This window comes from Gallus gallus, chromosome 5 (assembly GCF_016699485.2).
Source record: "Gallus gallus isolate bGalGal1 chromosome 5, bGalGal1.mat.broiler.GRCg7b, whole genome shotgun sequence".
Taxonomy (NCBI): Eukaryota; Metazoa; Chordata; class Aves; order Galliformes; family Phasianidae; genus Gallus; species Gallus gallus.
This window is the reverse complement of record NC_052536.1, coordinates 57,832,662-57,848,652: the sequence shown is the minus strand read 5'-3', so window position 1 is coordinate 57,848,652 and position 15,991 is coordinate 57,832,662. Positions and strand designations below refer to the sequence as shown.

Genomic DNA, 15,991 nt, shown 5'->3' with positions numbered 1-15,991 from the left:
CACACCGGCTATGTCGCCTCCTATTGGTTTTCGCGCGCTGAGCGGCGGTCTATAAGACCAATCGAAGCGCGGAGAAAGCAGCCGGGACGGAAGTGGACGTCCGTCCAGCTTTAACAACACGGCAGCGGGTGGGCAGTCCGGGGCGGGGTCTGGGGCACGGGGGTGTGGCCTGGGCGGGGGGCGGGCCGCAGGGGCGGGGTGTGCGGAGTTGGGGGAGCTGGGAGGGACCTTACAGCCCCCACCCCTGCCGTGGGCCGGGTGCTCCCCCAGCTCAGCTGCCCAGAGCCCATCCACGGCCTCGGGCACCTCCAGGGATGGGGCACCACAGCTGTCTGTGCCCATGTGTTCCTACTGCCCTGTGTGAGCTGATGACCACCAGAGGGGATTCAGCCTCTAAGTATGGCTGGGAAAAATCCTTCATGTTCAAAAACTTGGCAATTTGATAGATAGTCCATATGGCATGGCCAGCACTGGGGAAAGGAAGTAGGTGTGAGAGAGCAGTGCTTTGCTTTGCCTTGCTTTGCTCTGCTTTGCCTTGTCTTCCTTTGCCTTGCCTTGCCTTACCCTGCCTTCCTTTGCCTTGCCTTGCTTTACCATACCTTCCTCTGCCTTGCCTTGCCTTACGCTGCCTTCCTTTGCCTTGCCTGGCATTGCCCTGCCCTGCAGAGCCCATACCCCACTCTCTCTCACCCCCATTCCCCTCCACAAAACCAGCAGGACCCAGACCAGGTCACCCCCCTCTCCACCCCGCAGCCTCCCGTTGCCCCCCGCACCCACACACCATCACCACCGCAGCCTTGAAACAAATCCCAACTTTATTTCCAACGAGTACACAGACCACGCGGGACGGGGATGCGCAACACCGCGACGCCGACCTCCCCGCACTGCCTTCCCCCAAACCCCACACCAATGGGCGAAGGGCAAATCCCACACCAATGCTCCACGGATTTTCCCTTCCGTGCCCGGGATGGAGGCAGCTGAGGGCTTTTGCATGGGGAAACGAGAGATGCGAACGCGGCCGCATCACTCTTTGTTGATGTATTAAGAATTCCTGTTGTAAAAGATATGAGTCATTAAAAAACTTCTTACAAACCATGGCAGCGCTCAGCAGAAATTCGGCATCACAACGACCAGGACAAAGGGGTGGGGGTATTTACACGGCCCGGGAACACCACGAGCGGGGCCGGCCCCGGGCGCGCCATCCCACAGCCAACCAGAGCTAGAAAAAGAGTATGAAAAGGTAGAAAACCCAAAACGCACTTGAAACGGGCTAGAAAGATTCTCAGAAAGGTACCTAAAGACTATTGCCCTCTTGGGTAGACGTGGTTTGGGGCTGATGGGGACGTGGCATAGTGGGCATGGTGGTGATGGGTTGGCGGTTGGGCTTAATGATCTTAGAGGTCTTTTCCAACCTTAATGATTCCATGGTTTTATGGGTTAATGCAGAGCCCAGAGTACCTTATGGGATCCCGGTGCTACTGTTGGGTGTGGAGCATTGGAGTGTCCTGGGGGCTCCTGGCAAGCCATGTTCTCACAAGCATCCGACAGCCCCAAAAGGAGGCGTTTTTCCCCCAAGATTCTGATGTTGGGTGATGCTGGACCTGGGAGTGAGCCCTCACCCTGGCACAGGGCTGTGTGTAAGCACAGCATCAGGCACTGCGGGAGCGGGGTGCTCTGGGCATCGTCATCCCGGCACTCTCCCGTCGCTGCAGGGGAATGGGCATGAGGATGGGCAGGAAGAGCCGGGCAGGGAGCAGGGAAGAGGCACAGACGTGTGGGACAAAGGGATGGACCTAGGAAAAAGAGGCCAGCACTGTTTTTGGAGTCTGCAGCCGTGTCGGGAGGTGCTGCAGGGGTCGGCTTTGCCATTGGCATCACCTCCAGCATCACCTCCTGCAGCAGCTCCCGCCGGCTCGTGGTGTCAGACAGAACAGAAAACCCGCAGCGGGCGAGCAGAGACCAAACCCCATGCACTACTACCGAAAGCCATCACACAGCGCGAAGCAGCGAGCACAACACCATGCACCGCGGGGCAAAGCCACCAGGCACGAGACGGGAAGCGGGGAATGGGAGAGCACGAGACCCAACACTGAGTAACATCACAGCCAGCTAGCTATAGATCCGGCAGCTTAAATAAAAAACTATACTTGGGAAGGAACCGACAACATCATTCCAAGAAGGTTATGCACATCCTTAGCGGTTACTTTTGCTCAGCACCACTCTGGTGCTTTAAATACGGAACAATCAAACGATTTTGTGAGCTGAAAAGTGACACGAATTTATTCTTTACATGAATATTCTTTTTTTTTTTCTTTTTTTTTTCTTTTTTTTTTTCTTTCTAGGCAACTCTACAGACTTCAGATCTTTTGCCTCGCAATGCGGATCATCTTATATCCCCCAAAGGCGGCCAGATTCTTTAAACATGCACATCTCTGTAGCTTCCAGGCCGTGTATTTTACTTATTTTTGTTTAAATTCTGTGGACTAGCAGGTCGTCCCCGTTCCTAAAAACTCTACATCAGTGTTCAGGGTGGCCTGAGTGCCTGTCAGGCTCCTTGAGGCTTTACAGGATCACACAGAAGAACTTCTTCTCTCTAAAGGGGTTTTCTGAGGCCGGGACGGGGGTCAATAGGGGGTCCTCCTTGGCGTGAGCTTCGCAGTATGCCATCAGGTCTGCCGCTGCCTTGGACACCTGCAGAGAAGGAGCCATGTGTTGGGGATGGATGGGATGGGGGACATCCTGCCTTGGGGATGGGACATCTCATCTTGGAGATGGGACATCCTGCCTTGGGGATGGGACATCACATCTTGGAGATGGGACATCTCATCTTGGAGATGGGACATCCTGCCTTGGGGATGGGACATCTCACTTGGGGATGGGACATCCTGCCTTGTGAATGGGACATCTCATCTTGGAGATGGGACATCTCATCTTTAAGATGGGACATCCTGCCTTGGGGATGGAACATCTCACTTGGGGTTGGGACATCCTGCCTTGAATCACAGAATCGTAGCATCAGAGAATCACCAAGGTTGGAAAAGACCACTACGATCATCTAGTCCAACCATTGACCCATCACCACCATGCCCACTAAGCCATGTCCCTAAGCCATTCCACCACAGGGACAGAACACGCCACCCCATGGGAACTTCTCCAGGAAATCCCATCCCATGGCTAACGAGATGACCATAGGATGGCCATGGGGCCATTGGGACAGATGTCCTCCGTACCCACCTCGTTCTGCCACCACATCTGATGCTCCTGAAATATAATTCTCACCAGCACCTACCCTCACAACATCCCTCTACGTGCCCAATGAGTCCCCGGCTGCATCACCTTTATCCTGTCGATGTTGGCCTCCATCTTCAGCTGCTCCACCAGCTTGCGTGCCTGCGCTATGCTCGCGGTGTTGTTGCTGGCCATCGGCACGCCGGGCACACCCCGGTCGGGCAGCAGGCAGGAGTGGGGATGGGGGCTCGGCACAGAGCCTGGAATCCCTGAAATCCCAAAAGCAGTTTGGTGGGGCTGTATTTGGGGCGTGGAGGTGTTAGAGCTGGGCCATATGAATATGGGTGTGAAGGGAGGAGATGCAGCCTAGCATTTAGCTTTGCATTTGGGCAAGGGCAGAAAGGCACCATCCTCTGTGGACGTCACTGCTGGAATGGAGATTCCCTACTAGCCATGCTTAGGGGATGCTGGAGGATTACAGGACAGGCTGCAGTGCAACAAAGCAGAAGGAAATGGGTGAGCTCAGGAGCTGCCTCTGCCTCCCCCAACCACATGCCCTCTGCACCAGTGGCTTTTGGGATAGTCGGGGCTATTTGGGGTGGCCATAGGTGTTGCAGGGTGGCTGTGTAGAGCTGCTTTGCTCCATCCCTGCTACCAGCTCCAGCTATCAGATGCCAAACAGGATGCAGGAGTTTCCTATTGCTCAAGATTTCCACCCCAGATGGACAAGGGATGCTCAGCGTGGCCATGCCAGCTTCACAGTGGATGTTTTTCCACACACCCCATGTAACTCATACGCCCCATATACCCTATATACCTTATATAAACTATATGCCATATAACGTATAGACCACATATACCCTACATCCCCTATGCTCTGGCAGCCCCAGCCAGGCACCCAGCACCACCCTCCCTCCCAGCACCCAACGCTCAATGTGGGCAGGGTTGCTTTACCAAAGCTGGGTCTCACTGGTGCCGGGCGTCCTTAGGGCAACAGCTGCTCTGCTTCGGCGTTCGACACCTTTACAGAAAGAGGGAAACAGAGAGAAATTAAAAACCAATCTGCTCAGATGGCTGCGGTGATACCTTTGTTTCTGGCCCCGGGGAGGGCTCAGGGCTTCCTTCCGCCTCCCGGCAGCTCGCTGGGGACAGACCACAGTGACACTCAGCATGTGGTGAGACTTCCAGCACAGGAAGAGGTTTCAGGTCAGCAGGCAAATATCTGAGGGCTGCTGGCAAGCGGTGCCCTGGCTGTTTCCCAGCGGAATCAGCAGGAATTCCCTAAGCCCTCTTTGCCCTACGGGCTCTGTACCAACAGTGGCACAGAGCGATGGGCTCAATGACACCGCATGGGGACAGCGATGCCACCGCACGTCTGCAGTGCAGTGCGTCTGGATAATAGGATTTCTGTCTTGCAGACTGCAGGTTAATGAGTAAGGATGGCATTTGATTTCCATGCTAATTATGGTGATGGTGTACAGTACCTGGATATTGTCTCTTCCAGGCTCTGGGCTGTGATTACAGCTCAGGCTCTTGGGTTGGTTTGATGCTTGGGCACTGTGCAGAGGGGCTGTGGGATATTCGCTGCACTGCAAAATTTCTTCTCTGTAAGAGCTGATAGGTGCTGGCACAGCTGCCCAGGAGTGGTGGGGTCACCGTCCCTGGGGGTGTCCCAGAGCCATGGGGATGTGGCACTGAGGGACGTGGGCAGTGGGCACAGTGGGGTGGTTGTGGTTGAGCTTGGGGATCTTAGAAGTCTTTTCCAACCTATAGAATCTATGATTCTGTGTTTTGCAAAGCTGCTGGTGTCCCAGGCAGGGATGCTGCTGCCTTTGAGACACAACTCAATGCAAAACGTGCTCTCAGATAGCCCATTTTGCAATTTAAGGTATCCAAACTCAATACTCAACACTGAAATGCTGCATCTTAAGCACTGAGGAGAATTTCTTTCTCCTCCCATATCAACCTGAGATTAAACCCAAGTGACAGGGGAAGATCCCAATTTTTGGGGTCTCTTCTGGCTGGGGAAAGGAGAAAACATTTAAATACATCAGTCATGCTCCATTAAGCAGAGCCCATTGGGAAATTCAGTACTTTTTTGGAATAGAATCATACAATCATTAGGGTTGGAAAAGGCCTCTGAGATCATCTAGTCCAACCATCCACCTACCACCAATGTGGCCCACTAAACCATGTTCCTTAGTACTACAGCTACATGTTTCTTGAGCTCATCCAGGGATGGTGACCCAACCACCTCTCTGGAGCACGGGCATCAGTGTGCAAAACCCAGCAGTGAGATGTGTGAGCCCAGAGAGCCGTCACAGGCACTTTGGCATCCATTTAAAGGGATTCAGCCTTATAGAATCATAGTTCTTATTTGTGCTAAAGGCCATCTCTAAAACCAGGCTGCTCCACTGAAAAAATAATGACTGAATATACTTAGGAAGCTGTAAAAATACTACAGACAGAAAGAAAAGAGCAGAAAGCTGCATTCCCTTTCCCAACCTACATTTTATTGCCCAATGCCCGACGTGGCACTGAAATCACCAAAGAGCAGCTCATGGGTCGGAGGCACAACAGCGAAGTAAGAAATACATTAAAGGGTGAAAATGAACCTGTTTCCATGGCAACAGCTTCGTTATCACGCCAGTAGCAGACAGGCATGAGGTGTGACAAGTTGGGGGCCAGCCCTGATGCCATCAGTGTGCCCATACCCAGGGTTTGGTGCCAACCCTGTTCTGAGCTCTCATCACAGGAATGGAGGGGGCAGAGAACCCACTGCTCCTTGTCCACTGCAGGGCAGTTGGACCAGATGACCTTTAAATGTCCATTCCTACTCAAACGATTCCATGAGTCTACGACCTTAGCCCTGTGTGGCCCTATGCTACCGCATTTCACCCCAAAAGCAGCACCAGCATCAAGTGATGCACATCACGTGGGCTGAGGCACAGCAGGGAGCTTCCCAATGGGTTTTGTCCCCCAAAACTGGTACATGGAGGGAGCTTCCCAATGAGTTTTGTCCTCTGAAATCAGTGCATGGGATGAAGAGCCCACTGTTGGATGTGGCTCTGCAGTGAGTGATACGCTGGTCCACCCATCCATCACCATAAAGCCAAAATCTCCTATACAGGATATGTATGGAGGTGATGGTGCAGGAGAGCAGTGCATCCCATCCCAGGCAGCTCAGGAGAAGCCTCCCCCAAAGCAGAGCACAGAGTTGCATGCAGACATGTACCAGAGCATGGGGCAGACCCCCCGGAGCCACTGGGGAGCCCCGCTCACGAGCCTTCCCTTTCACCTTTGGGAGTCCCACGGAGGGCATACGGAAGTGAGAATCTCAGGCTGTTGTTTTCTCACACGTGCCCTAACGGTTGTAAAGAGAAGGCAAACTGAAAGCAACCTCAACTTCCTTTTATTCTGTCTCTATTTTAAATTGTTTTCTTCAGAGATGATGGGGGTGAAGGGACGTTTCCCAGAGCTGGAGAGAGCCCCAAGGAGCTTCCCTTCCAGCAGTCAGGAAAAGGAAACAACTGTGTTTGGGGGGAAAAAGCCAGCAAAGCATAGAATCATACCATAGAATGGCCTGGGTTGAAAAGGACCCCAATGCTCATCCAGTTCCAACCCCCTGCTATGTGCAGGGTCGCCAACCAGCAGCCCAGGCTGCCCAGAGCCACATCCAGCATAAATCATGGAATCACAGAACCACAGAACCAGAGAATGGCTGGGGTTGGAAGGAGCCCTAAGGACCATCCAGTTCCCAGCTCTGCAAGCAGCCATTGGCCTCTATCCTATATGGGGATGTAAAGACAGTCCAAAAGAGATAACAAACGCTCTCTGCTGCTGGCATTTTATTTTTCTGCTTGTGTTTTATTGTTATGCAGCTGGCCTGGGAAGAGAACGCACAGCGTCGGAAACTCCCTACAAACATTGATGCTGCCCGGAAAAAACAGCAGTGCCCCAGCTGCAAAGCAGAGGCTCCTCCTGGCTCTGCCCCAAGGCGACACGTGTGTTCCATCAGGGGACATCTTCACATGGGTCACACTCCTGGATTTCTCCCCCCTGGGTCCCTCACAGCCCCAGGGAAGTGGTGGTTGTGAGCGTTGCATCACCCACCCATCTCAGCTGGGCAGCCTCTTATTTGAGGGGAGATTTAGATCGGACATAAGGAAAAAGCTTTTTGCAGTAAGGGCGGTGAGGCACTGGCACAGGTTGCCCTGAGACACGGTCAGGCTGGACGGGGCTCTGAGCACCAGCTGGAGCTGGGGGTGTCCCTGCTCCCTGCAGAGGAGTGGGACCAGATGGTCATTAAGGGTCCCTTCCAACCCAGACCAGTCTATGAGCCTCCTTCCCATGGCAGAAGGCTCTGCTGTGAGGCAGACCCTGAGTCACTGTTTTACTCCAGCATTATCCAGTGCACCCCACAGCCTGGCCGCTGCCTGACCTATGGGGTTTCTGGCCTATCTGGTCTTCTTTGTGAACGGAAGACATCAGAACCCCTCATCCCAAAGGTTCATTTCCACTCTGGGGGGACCACTGGAAAACTTACATCACTCAGTCATTAAAATAGGCATCACATCAGTGAGTTCTTGGTTCTTCCACTTCTTGATGCCATCACCAGAAGAACTCAAGCTGACCTTAAAACAACCTCGGCTTGCTCACGAATCCCAGTTCCCAACCCCTTGTCCCGCAGCCCTCAAGTATTTCCCAGCATCAGGACAGGGATTAACGGGAGGTGCAAAGCGAGGCTTGGAATGAGGGCAGGGACCTGGGGTGCCGTGACACAAACTTGTGCCTTTTTACATCACCTTTTTGCCCAGAGAAGCCCTGCTGTGCCCTGGGAGCCTTGCTGCTGTCTCCGATGACTTCACCCAAATCAAACCTTTATTGGAGTTTTATTTTAAGTAACAGCCACACGGAACCTCATAAACCCTTCCAGCCTCTGGGAATTGCCCCAAGGGTTGCATCAGCGCAGAAACAACCCCATTAACCGTCCCTTTAGCTTCGGACCCCTCAGGAATTACCTGAGGCTGCTTTAATTAGGTATCCACGCTACGAAAGAATGAATTAATTAGCGATAAGCACCTGAACCGCATTACTCATAAGGAACTATTTCAAGCTTCAAATACATCAAACAGGTCACAGCCTACCCTCTATGGTGGAGCAAAGCCCCAGTGCTGCTGAGCACTGCTCCTCCCCCCAGCCCTGCTCCATCACTATCAAGGCAGGAGGCTGGAAGATGGTTTTCCCCTCTTCTTTCCCCTTTATCTCCTTTCCCCCCCTTCTCTCTCCTCTTTCCTTCCCCCCTTTCTTTCTTCTCTCTTGTTTTTAAGCATCCCCAGCACTGCAAGTTTTTAAGATCCACCACACGAGCACCCCTTGGCGGGTAGCTGAGATTTGCTACCTTCTGTGGATGGGCTGTGGGGTAAACCTCTCTATGGTTAACCTGCAAATGCAAGACAGCTGCTAAGAGTTTGCTGACGGCCAGATCCTGAGCAGCAAGAGGAGGATCACCGTGGACCGCAGGTGATTTCAGCAGGTTCCCAATGGAAGGGGGAAGGAAGGAAAACCGGAAAAATAAATCCCCACGCTTTTATAATGTGCCATGCTGAAACACGATTGACTGCACCGAAACGCGAGGAGAGCACTGAGCTGTTTCCTATGGACAATTGGTGCTGCGAATGGGGTCAGCGGGGGCTGGCGAGCCAGAAGTAGGCGGCTGCTGCTGCTGCTGCCGGTCTGACCCACATTGCCTCCATTCCACAGCACTTCTGCTGCTGGGCTCTGCTTGCTGCAGCCCAGAGGCGAGAGCAGAAAGTGATGACAGGGCAGCCTGCACACCTGGGCCCCTTCTGATGCAAGCAGAGGGCTCAGCTGGGGCGGGGGCTCCTGGGGCAGAGGTTTTGGGTCTCGGCACATCCGTCAGCCCCAAGACGCAGCATCCCGACTGTCCCGCAGAGCCCCGTTCCCTGCACCAGCCTGCCTTCCCCTCATAATGCGCGCAGAGCATTTTCTCCTTTGTTGAAAGCCGGTTTTTCTCACAGTGTTATTGACAATAATCTGCCGGAAACGCCGAGCCGCCGCCGCTGCCACACTTCCTGCTGAGTCAAAGCACTGCATGTGACACCAGACATCATTCTTGCTGCGTCGCGAAGTGACACACGCTTAGCAAACACTGTTATTGCGCAGGCAGGAGAAGAAAACCACCCAAGAGCTACTTGCTGGGGCGGTGGTTTCGCATTTGCAATACAAAGCGTTGTAAAAAAGCAAAGGAAGAATGCAAAGCCAAAGAATATATGTGAGACTGTGAGCAAAGCAGTGCAAGGCGGCATTTCCCACACAGCTCACCCTGTCATCTGTCACCCCTCCATCTGTCATCCATCCCTCCATCCTTCCCTCCGTCATCCATCCATACCTCCATCCTCCCCTCCATCATTCATCCATCCATCCACTCATCTCTCTGTCATCCCTCCGTCCTTCCATTTGTCCATCATCCATCCATCCATCTATCCCTCTCTCCATCCCTCTATCCCTCCCTTCATCTCTCTATCCATCCCTCCATCCTTCCATCCATCCATCCCTCCATCCATCAATCCCACTATCCCTCTATCCCTCCATCCATCATCCACCCATCCCTCCATCCATCCATCCACCCATCCCTCCATCCATCCATCCATCCATCCCTCCATTCCTCCATTCCTCCATCCATCCATCCATCCATCCATCCATCCATCCATCCATCCATCAAACCCACTATCCCTCTATCCCTACCTCCATCATCCACCCATCCCTCCATCCATCCATCCATCCATCCACCCATCCATCCATCCACCCATCCCTCCATTCACCCATCCATCCATCCATCCATCCATCCCTTCCTCCATCCCTCCATCTGTCACCCCTCCATCTGTCCATCCATCCATCCATCTCTCCATCCATCCCTCCATTCCTCCATCCCTCCATCCCTCCATCCACCCCTCTATCCATCCATCCATCCCACTATCTCTCTATCCCTCTATCCATCCCTCCATCCATCCATCCCTCTCTCCCTCCCTCCTCCCCTCCCTCCTTCCATCCATCCCTCCATCCCACACTGCAGTGGGGATGAAGACATGTGATGAATGCACGACAGGATGGGACCCACAGCTCTCACCCTGGCCGTGCTGCACACCCCACATGCCTCAGTTATTCCACCCCATGCCCACTCCCATCTCCTCAGCCACTCAGAACAGCCTGCAGCCACCGCATTTCAGCTTTCCCTGCCCGCTGGCTCCTCAGCACCCGTCTTGCTGCTGCTCCCTGTATCGCTGCCAGCCCGAGCTGCAGAAACCACTGAAGCCAGCTGCTCTTTTGGAAGCTGGGCTTCAGCTACATGTAGGATGGAGGAGCAGCATCCCTTCCAAGCCAGAATAAGTTTTGCAGCCATTAATGGGAGCATTAATGTTCAGGGCTCAGATGTAGGCTCAAAACCCATCAGCATGTCCCTCATTTGCTGCCTGTGCCTCCTGGGGGTGGCTGCGTTCCCCCTCCGGCATCAGCCAGGAAGCAGCAGACACGGATTCAGCCCCCGGTGAGGACGCCAGGATGAGCAGCAATTATATTAAATCAGCTGATAAATAATGCAACGTATTTTGATGGTACCAGCACTGCGAGCACCGCACAAACACCATCACAGTATTAAAAATACAATGGATGGAGCACAAACGGGCCAGCATTAATAATTGAACACAAAGCCCTTTGGAAATGCTGTCCTTGGGGCAGGTTGGAGCACAGGTCCTGAGGCCGCCAGCTCCTCGTAGGTCCTACCCAGGCCATGGGCTCACACAGGACCCTGCCGGTGCTCAAACCTTCCCAGCAGGAGGAGAGCTCCTCCAGGTGCAGACGCAATCCTAGAGCTGATGGGAAGTGCTCTGAGTAGCTTTTACAGGTTGTGGAGGGCTGGTGGCCCCAAAGGACCCCAAACAAGGGGGTAGGAGCCCCCAGAACGCGTGTAGGGCTGAGTGGAGAAGACTTGGACGGGTTTCCCCCCACTCTCCCCATCCAGCTCCAGTCCAAATAGGTCAAAGCCAAGAGCCAGGCAGGCAGGAGCACCGGGGGCCAATGTTAACCATAAAACAAGGCACAACGTGTCAGCAGAGCGTCCTGCAGAGCCAAAGCCTCCATCTCAAAAATGTGATGGTGGGGTGGGTTTGGCACGGCCAATGGGACCCCAGGAGGGAGCATGGACATCCCAAAGTGTGTGTGTGGAGCCAACGTGTCCACGGCTGCAGTCACAGCAGCACCCGGCACAGCTCTGTGTGAGAGATGCTGTATGGAGGTGGTGAGAGGTTCCATGAGATAAGCAGGAAGAGCTGGAAGTGTAATGAGTTGCACTGCCGAGCAGCTACAGAGGGAACCTGCCCAGCTGATGGGCTTTGTGCAGCTCCTGGTGCATTTAGGGCATGCTTCAGGACTCCCCAAAGCTGCTGAAAGGCAATTCCCAAGATAGCCCCCTTGGACAGACACCACTACTCAGCTCAACATCCAGGTACGGAGAATTTCTCCCATTGCCTTGTGCCTCAGATGTGCTGGTGTTCCTCCAAGAGGACCCAGGAAGGTTTGGAAGCAGCAGTGCAATGAGGAGACCATGCCTGTGGGCAAATGGACAGCCCCAGAACATGGGAAAGCACCCAGACCCTACAGTGCCATGGGGTATGGGCACCCCCCTCCAGCACCCTATTGTGCTCCTCGCTCCCTCCTTCTTGCTGCAACTAATTCCCTACAAAACCACCAAAAATGTGGCTCAACGTCTCACTTCTGATAGAGAATGGCCTAAGAAGCACAGTTCTCCAACACTGCCGTGGACACCCTGCCTGCCCTTGGGGCCCTATGGCTATGGGTTGGGACATGGGACATTGGTTGGGACATGGGACGTGAGCTGGGACACGGGTTGGGAGATGGGACACGGGATATTGTTTGGGGCGTGGGATGTGGGCTGAGACATGGATTGGGACATGGGGCATTGGCTAAAACATGGGACATGGGTTGGGACATGGGATATTGGTTGGGACATGGGATATTGGTTGGGACATGGGATATTGGTTGGGACATGGGACATGGGATATTGGTTGGGACATGGGATATTGGCTGGGACATGGGGACTGATGCAACTGCAGAATCTGTCCCTATTCCCATCACTGAAGAAGCATAGCTTCCCCAACACAGCAGCACTGACACGACAGCACTGACAAGCCCTATAATTAGTGCCATGAATCCATCCAGGCGATGTCAGCATGTTCCCCAACGTGCCAGCCGGGGAAGCGCCCGCACTGAGGAGCTGATCCCTTTCTTCAACTCCAGGCGCTCTCCCAGCACATTTCCCTCGAGCAGAACTGCTCGTGGCTCACATCCCTGCAAGGCTCCATCCCTCAGCTCTGCGGTGATGGAGCTTTGCAGCCCCAGGAGGGGGGATGCTGCAGCGGGAGCGGGGCAGGGCAGCACGCTGGGGGTGAGGCGGCAGCACAGCGGGGTCTGCCAGGAGCTGCAGTGGGAATATCCTGTGCCGTGATGGGGTTTTTTCCCCCATTGCTGGCATTGCATGGCGTTCATTGCTCTGGATGCTCAATGAGCTCCGAAGGCACGGGGAAGCTGAGCTACAACCCCTCTTACAGACCCAGGAAGAGCAGCTCCCAGGGAGCATTACAGGAGACACGGAGATAACTTTCCTTCCCAGGCCAGGAGGGCACTAAGCCTGTTAAATAGAGACAGCAGCTCAGCTCAAGGAGTTGATCCACTGAGCACAGCGTGTGCTGCCTCAAAGCATGCACGGGCACCGCGGTGCTGCTCCTGTCCCCGGGTGAAGCACACCCAGACCGGCATCAGTGCCCCCAGGCACACTGCTGGGGGAGGAGAGGTGCCCTTTAAACCCAATGTGGTTGCCACTCCCTGCATCTCACCCAGCTGCTGCTGCCCAAGAGCTGTCAGCGCTGTTACCGACACACGGCAAGGTGGGGAGGTGTAAGGTTTGGTACGATGCCATTTCAGGGATTTTTTATGTTATTATTTTTTCCCCACTCAGTCTGTGGAAAAAATGATTTGGGCTGCATGAAATGGAGGAGATGCGTTATTTCAGACCTCATCCTTTGCACGTGTAGCTCACACGGGGACACTCTGCATTGCATCCCGTGCCATCCCATGGCCCGGGCCGCAGCATCCCGCTGCCTTCCCAGCCATCCCACCCGCTGCCACCCAGAGGGATAAAACAGCCAAAAAGAGGCCGAGAAGCAGGAAAATGAACCCCACAGCCTGGTTCCTTTGCTCGCCTCTCCCGCTTGTGCGCGCCGTGAGCGCACGCTCTGATCCCACTCCGGGCACAATGAGACGTCCCGCTGAGCACCGACACAACTCATGCCAAAAATGATGCTTTTCCCACGGCCGTTCCCTGATTCCTGACCCCAAAATGGAGATGGGAAGGCCCAGATATGACCCCTCCTGGGAACGAGTGCGGGATTGGGCTCCACAGCCCCCCAGCAGAGCTGATGGGGCCAGGCAGCATTTGTAGGGCCGCGGGTTGGGTGCCGCCTCTCCAGTCCCAATTGCTATGGAAACTGCGTGCACGGCGCTGCCTTCCCTCCTCCCATGACTCACGGGTTTTCAAAGGGAGAAGTGGTGCCTCGGCCGCCACCGTTTTGAGGCCAAAGCAGCAAAATCCAGGCGGGTGCATCTGTGGGGCCGGGCGGAAGGCAGCGCCGTGCCGTGCCAAGTTGGTGACGTTGCCATGCACTGAGCTCCAGCGTTGGGTGGTGGAGGTGTTGGCTGGGTTGGGGATTGGCAACACTCCTCATCATTGGGTTTCTCCAGCAGCACTACCCGCATCACTCTGGGATGCCGTGCCCTGACCCCAAGGAGCACGATGCCAGCCCCCGAGGCTGGGGATTCACATGGAGCTGAGATCGCCGTGCTCGTGTCACAGGTGGCAGCTGGCAGCGTGCCGCTGCTAAGCAAGCAAAGGGATGGAAATGGCAAGAAAAGCCCTAGAATGGGTGTGAAGGAACAGCCTGACCCATAGCCCGTGGCACGGGGTGGGAAAACAACGCCCAGAGCGCCTCCAAGCACCCTCCTGGAGAAAGACTTCACCCCGGGGCTTTCCTGGCAATAATTAATTGAGTCATATTTCAATCCAGCCACGGCCATATGGCAGAAAAGAGGATTAGCATCGCAGGCTCCAGCTGCATGGAGGGAAATCCAGTTAGGAGGAAAAATCCCCCGTGCCTGGGCCCAGCCTGGTGCCAAGGGGATGCGCCCCAGCCCTGGGCAGTGCAATGGGGATTTGGGGTCTGTCCAGTGGGAAACAACAGGGCAAACCCACAAGCATTGCACACAAGGGGGAAACGATGGGGGATAACGCTGGGAGCCCTCTGCTCCCACCTCATCACCGTTGGGGCAGCACACCCTGAGTTTATCAGGGACTCAATAGCAAGAAGTGGGGAGCTAAGGTTCAAGTTTTTCCTTCTTTATAAATCCATTTTCCTGCAAGAAGACTGAAGTTCAGGGCTGGATTCCTCTCCCTCTGGAACAGGGAACCTCGGGCCATTTTCATGATTCTATCCTATGATTCCCTGGGCACAGCAGGGAGCTGCCTGGGCACACGGTGCCTTTGCCATGGTTACTTTTCCTGAGACCTTGCACGAGCTGTGCTGCTTCCTGCTGCATGGACACAGCGGGGAAAATCAGAACTCCCATTGAAATCCCAGCCATTGAGAGAATGCGGGTGGTGGGGTGGGGCAGCAGGTGGGGATGGGGCACCCCAAGCACCCTCTCCGTAAGCCATGCTGGGGGCAGATCCATCCCAGCAAGAGGGATTTGGGGCAGGGAAAGCCCTTTGCGGGGGGTGGGAAAGGGAGGAAAAAAAAAACACAAAAAGGAGAACACTACGTCTCATTCATCCCGAGAAAAAGCCGTTCATGTGATGGCAAATCAGTTGATTAAGTGAGGATCAGCCCCCATAGAGCTTTGCAGGGGGCTGAGCGCTGGGGCAGGCACCATCCCTGCGGCACCCATCGGTGTCGGGGCTATGGGCGGTGCGGGGTGTCGGGGTCCCCATGGGGTAACCAGCATAGGCAGCGATGGGGTGATGCAAGCCGGGGGTTGGGGTAGAGGATCGCCTTTTGGGGGGCAATAAGCAGGGAGCGGCTCGGGGCCCGAGGGGTGGTGCTGCCATGGGATCGCCCCGATGTGCGCGGTCCGTGCGCGCCCGGTGCCCCCCAGCCCCGCTCCCGCTGCCCCCCCGGCTGTCCCCGTACCTGCGGGCGGTGCTGCCCCGGCTCTCCCCGCAGGGCGGCAGCGGTCGGACGGACGGACGGATGGAGGGATGGATGGAGAAGGGATGCGGGCTGGAGGCAGAGGGGCGGTCAGCAGCAGCCCGGAGCGGCGAGTCCCCACCCAGCTTTGTCTGCGCTCATCCCTCTGCCTACAGGAAGCGGCTCGGCCCCGACTTCCTCCTCCTCCTCCTCCTTCTCCTCCTCCTCCTCCTCCTCCTCCCGCTGCTGCTGCTCTCCCTCCTGTCCCCTCCCCTTCTCCTCACCCCGAGCCCCCTCTCCTCCGCGATCCCCGTTTTCTGCAGCCCTGCTGCGCTCCGGGCTGCGCTCCCTTCCCCCTGCCCCACACCGACCCCATTAGCCGCTGTGCGCCCATCCCGCTCCCTGCAGCCCCATCGCACAACCACATCCTTCCCCCAAACCACCCCTGCAGCCCATCCCATCCTCCTGCAGCCCCACAACACTCCCTA

The 15,991-nt window shown here is 55.3% G+C and overlaps 1 protein-coding gene across 1 annotated transcript; it reads right to left on the bottom strand.

Annotated features, from left to right (window-relative positions):
• Positions 1-797: 797 nt before the first annotated feature.
• On the bottom strand, positions 798-15,677 carry GNG2 (G protein subunit gamma 2). Its single transcript, NM_001097528.2, has 4 exons — positions 15,507-15,677; positions 4,183-4,249; positions 3,337-3,497; positions 798-2,691 (listed from the first exon to the last, which is right to left on the bottom strand). The coding sequence occupies exons 3-4, from the start codon at positions 3,421-3,423 to the stop codon at positions 2,563-2,565; spliced, it is 216 nt and encodes a 71-aa protein (NP_001090997.1). The 5' UTR covers positions 3,424-3,497; positions 4,183-4,249; positions 15,507-15,677; the 3' UTR covers positions 798-2,562.
• Between the last annotated feature and the right edge of the window lie 314 nt (positions 15,678-15,991).

Bases quoted from the DNA above. Each gene is read 5' to 3' on its own strand.
- GNG2 (NM_001097528.2), bottom strand. From the start codon at position 3,423: ATGGCCAGCAACAACACCGCGAGCATAGCGCAGGCACGCAAGCTGGTG. The intron at 2,692-3,336 runs GTGATGCAGCCG...CCTTCTCTGCAG, and splicing joins CCAACATCGACAGGATAAAG to GTGTCCAAGGCAGCGGCAGA.